The sequence below is a fragment of the Lissotriton helveticus genome, chromosome 10, assembly GCF_964261635.1.
Source record: "Lissotriton helveticus chromosome 10, aLisHel1.1, whole genome shotgun sequence".
Lineage (NCBI taxonomy): Eukaryota > Metazoa > Chordata > Amphibia > Caudata > Salamandridae > Lissotriton > Lissotriton helveticus.
The window spans coordinates 357678856-357694827 of record NC_136071.1 but is presented as its reverse complement, the minus strand read 5'-3'; the positions used below and the strand labels follow the sequence as shown (position 1 = coordinate 357694827).

At 43.9% G+C, this 15972-nt stretch overlaps 1 protein-coding gene across 2 annotated transcripts in view; it reads right to left on the bottom strand.

Moving 5' to 3' along the window:
* Positions 1 to 921: 921 nt before the first annotated feature.
* Positions 922 to 15972, bottom strand: part of LOC144783827 (zinc finger BED domain-containing protein 6-like) — a 43040-nt gene continuing 27989 nt past the window's right edge. For both annotated transcript variants that reach the window (XM_078662576.1, XM_078662577.1), the window contains exon 2: positions 922 to 6293. In XM_078662576.1, the coding sequence (XP_078518702.1) occupies positions 1868 to 5323 (3456 nt within the window). In that variant the 5' untranslated portion in view covers positions 5324 to 6293 and the 3' untranslated portion in view covers positions 922 to 1867. The remainder of the gene's footprint in view (positions 6294 to 15972) is intronic.

The window sequence follows — 15972 nt, the reverse complement described above, 5'->3', positions numbered from 1 at the left end:
ACACAGGCAAAGAAAAAGAGCAGCCTGGACACTTGTTATATCAGTGCAATTAGTGTTCTCCAGAGTAGAACATACTAAGTATTTACACAATGGTTTACATGTATGTCTACTTGTAAAAGTCGACGACGTTTCGATCCATTTGCTCTAATCAATAAGGATCATCTTCAGGACTACAAATCAAATTAATTTGCCTCACTTAGATACTAAGCCTCGCTTTGGAGGAGGCTAAATGCTGATTACGGCATCTGCCGATTTAGGCGGTCAAAATAATACTGCAGATTTGGAGGCACGGATTGTTTAAAATCGCAATTCCGCGGGTGGGGTTTCAGTAGTCAGTGTATGTCTACTTTTACAAGTAGACATACATGTAAACCATTGTGTAAATACTTTGTATGTTCTACTCTGGAGAACACTAATTGCACTGATATAACAAGTGTCCAGGCTGCTCTTTTTATTTGCCTGTGTAATTTCTCTTTTCTACTTGCCCTTATCACTCTGTCCCTAATTTTCCAGTACGGTACAGGATTGTGCCCTACTTTCCATGATTACTGTTTTGTATTTCCTCTTTATTGTGTTATTCATTAACAATAAATCCCTGGTCCGGCTGGACAGGAGAACTATATAGCTACCATTGTGTTCCATATACTGCAATTACTTATAAATTCTTGAATTTGCTCAGGACCTTTGTTTTCTGAAACAGCGGAGAACATGCCAAAACAATCAGCAAAATAAATAGCCCATAATCAAAACTACACAGTGCTATGCTAATTTGGGTGACTATATGAACACACAAAACCTGCACAATAACGTAGAAAAGAGAGGTCTTGCACCTGGAAACATATCCAGGATATATTGTGAATAAATACAAAAAAAGATACTGTCAATAGTACAGAAGTGGAAAAACAAAATATTGACCAATGGTTGGGTAACTAGAAGCTTAAATATGTCTTTATGAATCGACTATATTTGGAAGGCTCAGATTTAACACATTTCTGGGTACAAAGACAAAGTGTGCGGGCTTCTAGGGGCAGTTTTAGCATCTAAAGATATATGAATATGCAGTTTCAAATTACTCCACACGCCATAATAATTTGTAGGAATAACAAAATCCGTATGCACCTTAGAAAGGAAACAGAAACTAGAGTATCAGCAATGTCTAAACCCACAGTTCAACTGAATTGAAAAAAACATATTTGAAGGCATGCAAAAGGCCTTCAGAGGTCTCCAGGTAATATTTGAAGTGAAAGGCTTATTTTTGACAGATCATTGGTAAACTATTTTCGACCTCGGTTAGTCACTGGAACATTGCTTCAAGACAATAACTTGGCAATTTTAGATCAGGCACCTATTGGCATTCAACGCCAAATCAATACCCTTGCCAAGTGGTGTGTAAAGAGTAATAGAGGGAGAAAAGATAGATACACATTTTTAAAAACATGGACACTTTTTTGAGCACAAACTGTAATTTAGATGGCTCTTAACCATTTTCCGATATGCTGAAGTCGAAAGGCTTTTGCTCAGGCCTCTTTCAACCATAGTAACTGTAGATCACAAATTTATATACAATGTTAAAAAGGGTAAGCCCATAAACACAATGTAGCATACATTTCCTGGGTTTAAAAAATATATATAATGTAAACAATTAAAAAGCGGACCAGGCAGTTGTGCAGTTTAGTCACAGTCAAGCTTTACACAGAAGAAGGACGGCACATCCAGTACCCTGCTGCATGAGAAGATGCACATCTCTCTAGAGGGAAAAGAGTCAAATGCAAAATCGAATTTGTTCTGGCAACACAGGTAAGTGACACATTAAAAAATAAAAAAGCCGGATTAGTAGCAGTAAACAAAAAAAACAGTTTGTTAGTGGTTACTCCTCCTCACTACCATTCTGCTCCCATTCGTTTTCCGAACAGAAGATCAGGGGAGGTGGTGTGTAGTCCGGGAAGCTCACCAAATTTGCTTTGAGGAACAGGAGATGTTCCACTCCCTCCACCTCAAGGGTGGATTTCTGTTTGGTTACCAGCCCTTCCGCAGCGCTGAAGACATTCTCTGAAAAAACACTGGATGGCGGGCAGCTCAAGTACTGAATGGCCAATTTGGTCAGTGCTGGCCACATACTACGTCTCTTTTCCCAGTAGGTCAGTGGATCTTCTTTTGCTCCAATTGTCTTGTTATCATGGAGATATTTCTCTACCATAATGCAAGCAGAGTGACTCTCTGTTGATAGGGAGGCTCCACTACCCTTCGATGCTAAAAGACCAACGCTCTCCAGATGCTCAATCAAGGTCTTCTCCTTCTGGATTAATGGTGGAACAACCCTGCCCTTTTGCCAACTTGATGCTGCATCCCCAAACCCCTTTTCTCCCTCACACATCATTTCAACACCTGGCTCTATTTCAGAGTCAGAAAATGATTCTTTCACAGTCTGGGCACCACTAGTAGACCTGTTTAACACAAAAGATGTGGATGGGAAAGACGGTGGTGGTGGGGGTGCACTGCTGGCTAACATGATTTCTTTAACTTTCTTTACAGTCACTTGCTTCCAGTGATCAATATCAGCACCAAGGGGGAGTATGGCCTCAATTTTTCCTTTAAAGCGTGGGTCAAGTAATGTAGCAAGCACATATTCTTCCCGATTAAACATTTCCTTTATTCTGCAGTCCGAAGACAACTTGAGTGTTAAGTTGTCTACAAGAGCAACAGCACTTCCATCACCAAGGTTTCCAAAATGTCCCCGGATCTGTTTCAGGAAAATATAAAGGTATCGCACCTCTGGCAACACCTGACTCAAAGAGGCATTGTTTGCACTCACTTCACGTGTGGCCATCTCAAAAGGCTGCAGAAGGGCCACAACTGTAGAGATCAGATTCCAGTAGGTGGATGTCAGAACAACATCCGTTGTTCCAATCTGCTGCTTGCCAATGTATTCATGGACAGCTTTCTGTTGCTCCAAGAGCCGCTCTAACATGTAATATGTTGAGTTCCAGTGGGGCACTGTCTCTTGCTTCAGCGGATGTCTTGGAAGGCTGTTCTGTTGCTGAAGCTCCGTCAGTGTTTGCCGTGCCTTTGCAGAGTGGAAAAAGTGGCTGCAGATTTTACGGGCCACACCAAGCATATTTGCAATATGGTGATTGTCTTGTAAGAAGTCAGTGACCACTGTATTTAAGCAGTGTGCAAAGCATGGAATGTATGTGTAATCTTCTCCTTGACAGGCACATGCAACATTTAAATCACTGTGCGATAGGAGGAATCCATGGCTCAGAGAATTGGGGGTAAGCCAGATGCCAATCTGCTCTGTCAAAGCTTGTTGAATGGATTCTTGTGTCGGGTCTTTCTGAAATCCTTTAATACACAACACTGCATGTTTTCTTGAGTTGGGTAGCTCTGGGTCTGCTGTAAAAACAGCCCAGTGTGCAGTGATTGCCATGTAGTCCACCAAAGAATCATTGGTCCACATGTGAGCTGTGATATGCACACGGGGGCCTTCAGAACACTGCAGCTCATGGATGACACTTTCACACACAGCTTCGTACAGCTGCGGGACGGCCTTTTTTGAAAAGAAAGTTCTAGAAGGCATTCGGTACCTTGGGTCAGCCCTAGCCATGAACTTGTGGAAAGGCCTGGAGGAGATGAAGGAATAAGGTAGCGCCATGCCACACATAAGCTCTGCAATGCTTCTGTTCCAGGATTGAGCTCTAGGGTGATTTGGGGTATACTTGCCATTGACATCTGCCTTTTCTGGTACCATGACCTTACTTTTTGTTGATAATGTTGTAGCACCAGAGTCATTGTGCTTCCTTTTACGTCGTAGAGACAGCTCACTTTCAACAGGATCATCGGCAGGAGGGGGCGGCGTACTTGGAGACATAGTGGAGGACTGTGACTGGGGATCATAACACAAAGGATCTAATGCAGTACATGTTATTGGTGATGCTGGAAACATTTCTTCCAATTGCTCATCTTCCTGTTCATCCTCTTCCTCAACTTCAGCCTCACTGGTGGTCTTAGATTTAACTAACCTTCCCTTTGCCCACTCCTGTGGGTGTTTGCCTTCCAAATGGCGCATTAATGCTGAAGTACCAAAATGGCCACCCTGCTTTCCCCGACTGACGCTAATCTCACAGAGAGTGCAAATAGCTCGACATATGTTTGTGCGATCTATGTAGAAGAACTGCCAGACGGCAGAGGTGGATTTTCTCCTCTTGGTCCCAGGTGGGACAAGTGGATGATTGGGAATATTAGAACTCCCTGTGTCTGGGCTGTCTACTTCTGACATGCCGAGGAAAGCTTTTCCCAAGTCCCTAGTTTTTCTGGTGCATTTGGCACTTCCTTTGGAACCTCTACCTCGACCTTTAGCAGGCCTGCCAACTCTTCTCTCACTGCCCTTTTCCAATTGTGATTCTGGGAGGACTTCTGTGCCAAGGGATTCGGTACTGTCTTTTTCTTCTTCCTCCTCAATCTCCTCACTAGATTCACTGCTGTACTCATGGGTGGGAACAGCATTCTCATGAGTGGAAGCCAAGGAAGTTGAAGGAGTGTTAAGCATTTGATGTTGCCCTGCATAGGCTGGCAGAAACAACTCCTGTTCATGGTCATCTTCTTCCACTTCTTCCACTTCTTCCTCCTCATCATCCTCACCACCTTCTACCATATCCTGATTAATTTCTTCCCTCTCTCCCCATTCCACTGGGTGCTTAGCTTCTAAATGGCGCTTTAAGGGAGCTGTGGCAAAGTATGCTCCATGCTTCACACGGTGGATACTCAGTCCACAGAGGCTGCAAATGGCAATGCTTAAATCTGATGTGTCAGGGTAAAAGAACAGCCACATATCTGAGATGGACTTTCGTCCTTTAGTACAAGCAGGCTTTCTTGGAGGACCTACATGGAAGTCAGCAGGATCTTTTAGTTCTCCAACTGATCCGTCCATTTCAGAAGTACTTTTGTCTATTTCAACATACGAGTTATCTCTCCACCTGCTACCCCGTTGAGAAACTGTGTTCACTTTAGATTTCTCTGTCTCTTCTTGCCCAAAAGCATGCAACACATGTGGACCTTTGGACTCCCGCCTGCATTTTTCATCATCTTCGTCACTAGCCTCTAACTTGATTTCAATCTCTGGTACAGAATTAGTATGGCATGTGGCTACAGAGGTTGTTGGAAGGCGAGTCTCAATGGTGCTGGACACACTCACAGTGCTAGTTGGCTCTTCATGCTCAAAATCATTGACTTCTGAGGTTTCCTTTTGGGCAGGGGGATGCAGTACAGAGTTAGGATGACCTGAACTGGCTCCCCTCCGTTTCCTTCGACCTTTTGAGGCTTGCATAACGGTTGCAAAAGTGGTAGGGGACAGGTCAACTGGTACAAAATTGTGTCACTTCCCAGTACTGCTGATTTTCCAGAAAGGGTAAAAAATGTAATTACTTATTACAATAGTTCGGGTGACACAAATCACACTATAGCTTGCAATAAAGTCATACTGCAACATGCTTTTAGCTTTGGCAAGCAGGTTCCAGTGCTCCCAGGAAATCTTTGGCTGCAAAAAATACTTGTAAGTGCTTAGTAACTTGACTGCTGCAACAGCAAACTAAGATTTGTCTCATCCTCGCTCTGTTCCAGCTAATTAGAGCAAGACTGCAGACACTCACTCCTGCCGAAAGCAACAGTTACAACATAACCCAGCTTTTGAATGGAGAAAAAGGAAGGTGCTGAGACAACTGGCTTGTTCACTTCGTCCAAAATCTGTGAAAGGAGTCAAGATAAATACTTATTGTAATGCAGTGTCTAAAGTATGATGACCACATCATCTTGTTGCACATCATAAATGTACAGTATCATTTTCAGTCTCTGGCAGGTGAGTATTTAGTTGGTAAGGAGGGTGGTATTTCCTTTAAGTAAACCATTTGTTCAAATGTCCTACAGCTCCATCTTAAAATACAGAGGTGGCTTCATTTTATGTTGAGCCATATGCATGAAATAAGTCTATTTCGGTTTCAAGAAGGAGCAAATGAGTAGCTTTGTTCTGTAAATCACAATCAATGTATATTCAGCCCCGTCTGTTGTTGGGCATCATTGGGTTTAATTTGCAGACTGTTTAAAATAATCCTTGATGCAGCTTTGAAGACTGTTTTATGAATTCTACTGCTAGGTTTGCTTGAAGCCCTCTTCACTCAGGCTTATGGATGGCAGTCTTTATTTTAACATGTTCTTCACTGGCAGGCAAGTTTCACACTTTTATGCATCAATTGGCTTCTTACTTTGATCCTATGTAGAGGTGTATGACTGTATAAACCAACCTGTAAAGTAAAAAGAGAAGACAAGATTAGACTCAGGACTCAAGATGTACGTTGACAAAGACGTGACAAGGAAGAAATAGGTAAGCTGGGGGAAGAAATAAAATGTCAGACTCATCTACCAATTGCTGCATTCATTCTAACATCTTTTCTGACTAAACCTAGTCTGCATCAACCTGCAATAGAACAAGAGACTGCCTTTACTATAGACGAGAAGAGAGGGTTAGTCTTTGAATGGATTACAAATAGTTCCAACTATGTGACTCACTTTCATCTGTACGGTATACAGAGATTCTGGATTCGAGGAGATGTGGTCTTGTAGCTAAATTTCAGTTGTGAAACATAATCTGAATTCTAGTACTGGCTTCTGACCTAAAAACAGAAGATAGTCACCCATTTTAGAAATAAAGCACTAAAGGAGATCCAGAAGTGTCATATCGAGACACCTGACTGAAGAAACAAGAGACGCAGCAGGATGTGCGGACCTACTGCCGACCAATACACTGGTCATATATTAAACATACTCGGCTGTTGGTTTTTTGTGGAGTTAGGATTTAATAAGGACTGGCAAAGTCAATATGTCTGATCTGTGACACTGTGCAGCAGAGCTATTTGTTTGCTGGTGCTTAGTTGTTTTGCCATTATTTATGGCAAATACCACTGAATGATGGTCACCTGCACATATGCATACTTGCAGGCATGGGTGCCACCTTCTAATATTTTTCGTTATACTTATAAACGAAAATCACTGCAAGAGGGCACAAACATCAGCTATGTTGGAGTATAACATGCTAACGTATGACACAAGCATTTGACAGTATAAGTTTTTAGCTATGAAGCACATTAGCCTGGGTATTTACTGACTTCTGTGTTTTCTATCAAAACAGTTAAACAGGGGCAGTTGCTGGAAAAAAAGTAGCAGTCCCTAAGCAAAAGTGGAAGCAGACAAGTCCTGGGGTAATGCTCCAAAGCCCACACAAAGTACATACAACAGATCATCCTGACAGCACAAGCGCAGTCTAGGCTAGACCCAAAAACACACTGATAGATAATCATCATGCATGCATGGAAGCATCTTTTTTGTTATACTTTATTATTAATTTACAGTTTGAAGATGGCTAACAGCCACTTTTGAATGATAAATCAAAGTATGCTTGGGAGTAAACGCATATAAATCTAATCAAGTCGTCAGGTAGAGCAGGCCCCAGTTCCTAGCTAAAACTTTTTTTTTTTAAAGGCAAGAGCAGAGGGAGGTGTGTCAGTTCAATTTCGTTAATTGAGAAACAGTATATGACTATTCTGTATTTAATATATAAGCGGGCACAAGAACCAAGTAAAGAGGAAAGGAGGGGAAGGCAAGAGATATAATAGTCCTTCCTGCACTGGAATACAGGGACTCTATAAAGGGGGAGGGGTGTAGGATGCAGAAACAACTTATAAAATGGATCAGGAGAAACAATCAAATGTGGGCTGATCTAAGAGGTGAATGACAATGTATTAAGTCCAACTCAAAGATTTCATTAGTACGCTTGACCTGGCTGGATGATATTTAGTAAGGAATCGTCACTTCTCTAAACATACATGTGGGTAAAATGGGGTGAGACTCAACAAGGGTCATGTGGTATCTTCCATCACTGCAGGAAGGCTACTGCGTGTGTCACCCCTGCCCCCGCTGTCACCTTGGCTTGGAACTCGCTGTGGTGACATCATTCTGAATGTCACCACGGACAACGTTCCAAGGCGAGCGCCGGCGGATCGGCGAGGCGGTTTGTTTATGCCTGTCAGCTGTGGCTAGGGTCTGTGATGTTTTACTGAATTTTAATAAATTCTCCTCATTTATGCATCGCCTTCGCCTCTCATCATTTGTGGCTAATTCTACACTGGCGACGAGGACACAAGTGGAAATCGGACATTGGTATGACCCCAACACGCTAAAAGGAAAAGGGAAACCTAACAAGATGGAAGGTTAAGCGCAGGATAAAATGGAAGGATATTAATGACACTCACCGTGGGTGGAGAGAAGGTGTAGTCATACCGGCTGGAAAGAGTTACGGAAAAGAGATTAGCGCTTCAAAAGAACTGCAGACGGTTAAAAATACTGCCGTGGGAGCAACGTGTCTAATGAGCGGAAAAAAACACGGAAGGGTGACAAAGCTCGAACTTCACGATGAGTGAGGCGATTAGTCTCTCATGGTGTGACTGTCATGCGGAGAGCTGAGGAGTGACATGGACGAAGTATAGGAAGCCGCTTAGAAGTGTCAGCGGTGGCTTGGTGATTGTGGCAGAAGAGTCCGGGATAATCAGTGGAGCCGCTGTGTGGCGCAAAATAGAGGAGAAAGGAAGCAGAGGTGCGATGATGAGGGAAAAGAGCAGCCGATGATTGTCAACGCCTGAATCGAGGAGAGACTGCGGTGGGTCTCGTGAAAACTGTTGGGAGGTCCTGGAGTGACAGTGTGCCAGACAGGAGAATGCAGGGATGTGCAGCAGTCTCTAAGGATATCTGCTGAAGATTAAGGCGAGAAAGAACACTTAAACAAACATCGGGGACTATAGCCCGAGGAGATTAGAGGAGTGAGCTCATCATACCCAAGTATTCCTGTCACCTGACAGAGAAAGGAACTGTGGAAATCCTACAGGAACTGTTTTCTTGATAATAAAGGACTTTTCAGGTGGAACTAAAGGGAGCCATCTAGTGGACTCCAATTCTAAGCAAGCCTAATTTTCGATTTTACACATAGAATTGTTGTTTTGTTTAAGAAAGTGGAGAGACCCTCCACACCAGACTCTATCGCTATTGAAATCTCACAAGAGAGTGTTCTTACTGTGGGTGTTTAAACGGATAACAGTGTTTGAGATAAAGCAAAAAATGTACTAGAGGCAAGCATGCAAAATCTAACGCCCCCACCGTTTTTCTTAGCCAGCCCTGGGGAACCAGCTATTAAGTGGAACAAATGGAAGAAGATCTTCCTGAACTATGCTACTGTATGTGGGCAAAATTTGGGTCTAGAAAGAAAAGTTGCACTGTTGTCGTACTACATGGGGGCAGAGGGGGAGGAAGTGTTAGAACATCTCCCAGAGCTGGGTGCACAGGAAGCGAGGGGATTGAACGAATTTGAAGTAAGCCTGAAAAAACTAGACCTACATTACTTTCCTAAAACTAGCACCATTATGGAACGGTACCATTTTGGGAAAAGGGGGCAGAAGGAAGGGGAATCAATTGAAGACTTTGTCTCAGATCTTCGTAAATTAGCTGCCACATGCAAGTTTGGTGGTGCGTGTGAGGAGAGGATTAGAGACCAGTTTGTGTTGACATGCAGAACGGAGCAGGTGCGTGAGGAATTGTGGTTAAAGGATGATCCACCACTAAGGGAGGTGCTTATTGTGGCCAAACAGGTAGAACACATGATGCTTTGTGTTAACGAGATAAAGCAAGACAGCGAAAGTAAAGTCAGTGAGAACAAGATTAAAGTGAGTGAAGTAGTGACTGAAGGCGAAGGTGTACTAGCAGTCAAAGAGCAAAAGAATGTGCAGAAAGAACAGACGGAGAGCATAGGGGGATGGAGCTTCAAGGGCAATTGCTATAGATGTGGTAAGCAAGGGCACATGGCGACAAAAATTGCCCTGCATTGAAATGTACATGTAGTAAGTGTGGCAGGAAGGGCCATTTTAGACAGTACTGCAGGAGTGGTCCGGGATTCAAGAAGCAAGGGAAGGAGAATACTACACAAGTGTGTGACGAGATCATCTTGCATGTGCAGAGCGGACAGGTTAGCAATCCCAAAGACAGCGTCAAGATTGACGAGACTGAGTTGGAGGCTATATTTGACTCATGTTCCAAGATCACTATCATAAATGCAAAAGAATTTGAAAGGGTGGCCAAAGGTAAACACAAATTGAACAAAATGGATGTCAGACCAGGGGGTTGTGGTGGTCTACTTATTCATATGAAAGGCTACTTCTGGGGCACCGTGTGCTACAAAGACAGATTAACAGTCTCTAAGGTCTACGTATCGCTAAAGGGGGACAACATACTAGGATGGCAAGCACAAAAGAAACTAGGTGTGTACCTCAACCCCAACAAAACCCCACAGATCTTAGTGCAGGAGATAGGAGAGACGCGTAGTAGCATTGAAGAAGAGTTCAAGAAGTGTTCAGTGGGGAACTAGGGTGCCTCAAAAATTACTCCCACAAGGTAAGGTTGAAGGAGCACGCAGTGCCAGTGGTAGCGAAAGTGAGAAACCTACCCATATCTATACAAGATGCAGTCAGAGCGGAACTAGAGAAATTGTGCAACCTAGGAGTGATTGAACCCGTGGAAGCAACGGAGTGGCTGGCGCCAATTGTAGCAGGAAGGAAAAATGATAACTCAGTCCGCTTATGCATAGACCTCAGCGCACTGAATAAAGAGGTTGTTGTCGACAAGTTCCCGCTGCCCAACATAACTCAAATGATGAGCAGGTTGGAAGGAGCAAAGGTATTCTCAACATTGGATTTAACCTCCGCCTATTTCCAAATCAAGCTCCACGAAGATTCCCAAGAACTCACGGCATTTGTAACACCTATGGAAGCCTTCAAATTCAAGAGAAGGCCGTTCGGCCTAGTCTCGGCCGCATCGGTATTCCAAAGACTTATGGGCAACATTCTTAGCGGAATCCCTGAAGTGTTGTGCTACCAAGACGACGTGCTTATCTTTGGCGAGGACAACAGACAACACGACAATAGACTGAGACAAGTGCTGGCGAGGTTCAGGGAACAAGGCCTGACAGTGAAGAGAGAAAAATGCAAGATTGGGTGTAAAGAGCTAGATTTTTTGGGACACAAGATAACACCAGCCGGAATTCAGCCCAAAGTTGAACTCCAGAACACCATTATCGGATTGGTCCCACCGAAAAGCAAGGAAGAAATTAAGTCATTTATGGGTATGCTGGAATTTTACAGCAAGTTTGTGCAGAATTTCGCAAGCAGGACCTACGCCATACGCCAATTACTCAAGAAAGACGTGGTGTTCAAGTGGAATGAAGAGTGCCAGAGGGAATTCGAAGAAGTGAAGAAGGCACTGGCAGAGGCCCCAAGCCTCAAAGCGTTCATACCAAATAGGAAGACTGTTGTAACAACTGATGCGAGCTCAAAGGGACTCGGGCGGTCCTTACTCAGGTGGGAGTGTGTGGAGAGGAGACCATAGCCTTTGCATCAAGATCTCTTAAGAAATCAGAGGTGAACTACTCGGTAATAGAGAAGGAGGCCTTAGCTGTACATTGGGCAATGAACAAATTCCGGGATTTCCTCTGGGGAGCCAAATTCAATCTGAGGACTGATCACAAACCCCTGGTTGAGGTCTTCAACAAAAAAGGGCTGGACGCGATCTCAAGTAGAATTAGACGTTGGGTCGTAAACCTTCAGGAGTACACATTCGATGTAGAATACGTACCTGGGACAAGAAATTTTGCAGCAGACTGCCTCTCGCGACTTGTGGGGGAAACGAAAGAAGATGAAGCAGGCGAGGAGAACGATGAAGACAAGGACGAGGCACTGGCAGGGGCCGTGGGTGAAGAGAGCTGGAAAGAAGCTCTTAGAGCAGATGACCTGTTGATGAAGGTGTATGAGAAAGTAAATGGAAATTAGAACCACCAAGACAAACAGGACGATGCGCTACGGCCGTTCTGGATGATCAGGGATTAACTATCTGTCGCCGATGATTGTCTGTTCCGTGGAACAAGGCTGATCCCTCCCAGTGCATTAAGGGAATATCTAGTAGACCTCGCCCACAAAGGACACATGGGAATCACCAAAACGAAGCAGAGGATGCGGGAAGACTACTGGTGGCCAAGCATGGACAATGTTGTCGTAATTTGGCAGCGATCGGGTTAGCATTTGCTTCAGCTACACGAACTTTCCTCTCGATTAACTTGACTATATTCCGGAGGCCATTTTGTATTCCTGGCTTCCATTACCTGTGAATGCGCTGCCTCGTGGTCAGCATGCCCTTTTGTCCTTTCTCTCTCCCGATGACCATTTAGTCTGCCCAGCAACTGGCTATTTTTAGTAATGGTCAAGCTTGCGCATGCGTATTTGAGCCTTCAAGGTTAATGATCGGTCACTGCTTAGGAATGTTCTTCAAACTGACCAGTGGTGCTAAACTCCTCCCACAAGTTGGCTGTGTTCCAAAAATGCCCTTATATGCACCTAAATTGTGTAAAGTGTATACCGCCTACTTTTCAAAATCTTGTTAAACTGTATAAAAGAAGCCACGCACCGATGTTCGGTGTGATACTTCTTGCATTGCCGAAGGGTGCTGTAGGATTGTACCACCACCCCATGGGGTCTTAATAAACTTGTCTTTTGCATTTTCAGTTTCCGTGCCAACTTCCATTCTAAGGTATCGAGAGTTTTTGCAGAGTATGTAGGTCTGTTGAAACCCAATACCACAAATTGGCGCCCGAACAGGTACTCATCGGCGACTCGGATGCCCAAAGGAGTGGTCGCGACGAAGGATTGGAAACTCGCCATGGACGCGTACGCTGCCACGGAGTGACCCGAAGTCTTGGCACCCACGGTGTTTTTTCCTTTCCTTCCAACCTGACCTTCCAGGTGGCGCCGGTCCTCGACTGAGATCCTGATCGTTGGGTTGTCGTGCAGTGACCGTTTGGCCGATTCGATTAGAGAACTTGGCAGTTGGAACCTGGACATTTGGAATATTTGGTAAGCTTTTGATTGGTAAGGTAGTCTACTGACACTTACTGTGGCTTTTTTGGATTTGTTTGAGTTAGCTAACATTTGGATCTATGATTTGGACTATATGTGGAGTGCACCTCACATAGGCAGGTAATGCGGAGATATTTCTCTGACTTTGTATTTGTTTGAACGGCACACCATGTGTAAAACATATTAAGTGCCATTTTATGTAATATCGCGTTTTCGTGATATTTTTGACATGCCTGTTTTCAGCACACTCCGAGGAATGTGCTGTTTTGGAAAAGGTACCAGTTATCGATTAAATGAATCTCAGCCGGCTCCCCCAGAGGGGACACCTAATCGAGAAATGTACATAAAATTCGGCCTTCGCCCTATTATGTATAGTACATTATGGCACAAATACACAAAAACTGATCATGAATTGCAATGGCCACTACATGGGTCATTTGATTTACGAAAGGTTCAGTATGTGGAGCAGTGTTTGTTTCAGTGCAGGTCTAGACAGGATATGTTTGATTGTGTGCGTATGTGGGAGAAAGCGGTGCGTGAACGAATGAAGCGTGAACAAGCCTTGGCGGACAAGGAACAGCGAAAGGCTGCTTATGTTAAAGCTTTACAGCTGCAGGAAAAAGAATTGCAGGAACAGAAAGAGAGGGAGATACAAGAACGTAATTTGCAAATTAATGGTCAGTTTCCTATTCGGCGCCCTCTTTATCCTGACCTTACTAATGAATCTGATGATTTTTCATTGCTAGATCGTTGCCCGCCTCCGTATGTTCTGCCTACGGCCCCGGATGAGGACTCCGATGAGGATAATCAGAGGGATACTCGTTCTAAGATTAGTGTTGAACGATCTGCGGAATTACGCGGGTTGGCTCGTAAACTTAATGTTAATGTTATTACTATTTCAGAGATTGATGGTCTTATGCGTAAGTGGTCTGAAAAAGAGCAATTGTATTTTCTGGAACATTTTGGAGAAGAAGTTGTTGAACGGCTTAGAAAGTATTCACCTGAGTTGGAACCTAAGGATATATCAGTTGGGTGTGATAATTTACGTAAAGGTGTTTTTGTTCTTACAGATGCGGATAGTTTCTTCCGACGTTTGGTTCTGCTACGGGATGAGACGTTACGACTACGGGCGGCGAAAAAGGCATCGGGTTCCACTACGTCTGGATCGACGGCTGAGTCCAAAGAATACCTTTCTTTGGAGCAGATAAGAGTGCTACAGTTCATATTATGCCCATGCGAGAAGCTGCACCTTTGTATGTCCCTCCTAAAGGGCAAGGTACAGATGATGATAAGTCGTCTGTGGATGCGAAGGGTTATTTTATATACAATTGGGTTTATACTCCTTGGAATAGAGCGGATGTTATGGCGCTTAAAAATGCTTTGCCTGACCCGTGCCAAAATCCAGCAGCCTTCTATGAGGGAGTGGAAGGAGCTATTTCTTCATGTGTCATGACATTAGTTGATATTGAACTTTTCTTTGGGTTAATATTGCCTCCTGATATGCGGAGGGCGATTCGTAAGTTTGATGATCGACCACCTTTAGGTGCAGATTGGAAGGAATTAGCACAAGCTGATTTGGAAAGAGAACCCGCATGTAAACCATGTCAACTAATTTTAGATCTCCCGGTGGCTATTTGGAATAAATTAAAAACACTTGTCCCCCCTAAAAAGATTGCTTCGACGATGTTGGCTTCTTGTAAACAGAAACTAGACGAATCGGTCTCTGATTTCTTTTCGCGTTTCGAGGAAGCGTTTCATGATTACAGTGGTCAATCATTAACAGAGGACACTGGTAGGCATTTGTTTGTTGATAAGTATGTAGCTAATCTCCTACCGGAGATTGCAAAGCGTTTAAAGACTCGTGAAAGTTCATGGACCACTGCAACTCCTGCTTCTTTATTAACTATGGCTCAGAATTATGAACGACAGGAATTGGAGGCTAAGGAAAGTAGTGATAAGAAAGCGAAGGATTTGAAGACGAAGGTGATGTTGGCTCAGGTTTACGCTACGCAGTCGAGAGGAAATGATAGGGGTAGATGTGGGTCGTATGGCAAGTCTTCTGCCCGCTCTGATATTTCTGAGGATCAGTGTGCATACTGTAAACAGTTTGGACACTGGCTTTCAGATTGTCCGGTGCTTCGAGAGCAGCGTAATCAGCGTGATCGAGGGAATGGAAGGTTTCGGAATAGTTATTCAGGTTCGAGGGGTGGAGCGAATGATCGTGGTAGGTTTGAAGCTAGGGGTCGTGGTCAGGCTGATCATAATACTTTTGATCGACGGAATCAGTATCAGATAGCTGAGGGTGAGTCTTCTGAGCTTCAGGATAATACGTATACATAGGATTGCGTAGGATGGGGTGTGGAATCGGTTGAAGTACCAGTAGATCAAAGGGGTCCATATATTTCAGCGCATGTTTTGGGTTCTACTGATCAGTTTCTGGTTGATACGGAAGCTACTCGTATCGCTCTGTCCAAACACTTGGTTCCAAGGGCTCCCCTGTCTGGCGAAACGATTACATCAATAGGGTTCGATGGAACACCTTCCCTTAGCCCATTTTCTCAGCCCCTTCCATTTCACATTGATAAGTTTACTGCCCCATGTCCACTGCCCCATGTCCACTTTTATTGTCTCCAAATACACCAGATAATATTGTGGGACTTGATATGTTTAAACATTTTCGAGCAACCATACGCTGCGCCCCTGAAGGGGTGCGGGTTATTTTAAATGAGAATTACCCAGAAATTGAGAGATCATGCCTCCTTCAGGAAGACGATGCGTTAGCCTCCCTTCAAAGCACCTCATGGGCCACTTCTGATACTGATGTAGGACAGATGATTATCCCTCCCGTACACATTACTGTAAAGGAGGGAGTGTGTTTGCCTCGCGTACCACAGTACAAAATCCCTAGAGAAGGTGAAGTTGCTTTACGCATATCATAAATGACTTGGTTACTGTAGGAGTGGTGGAGGAAGTTCCCTAT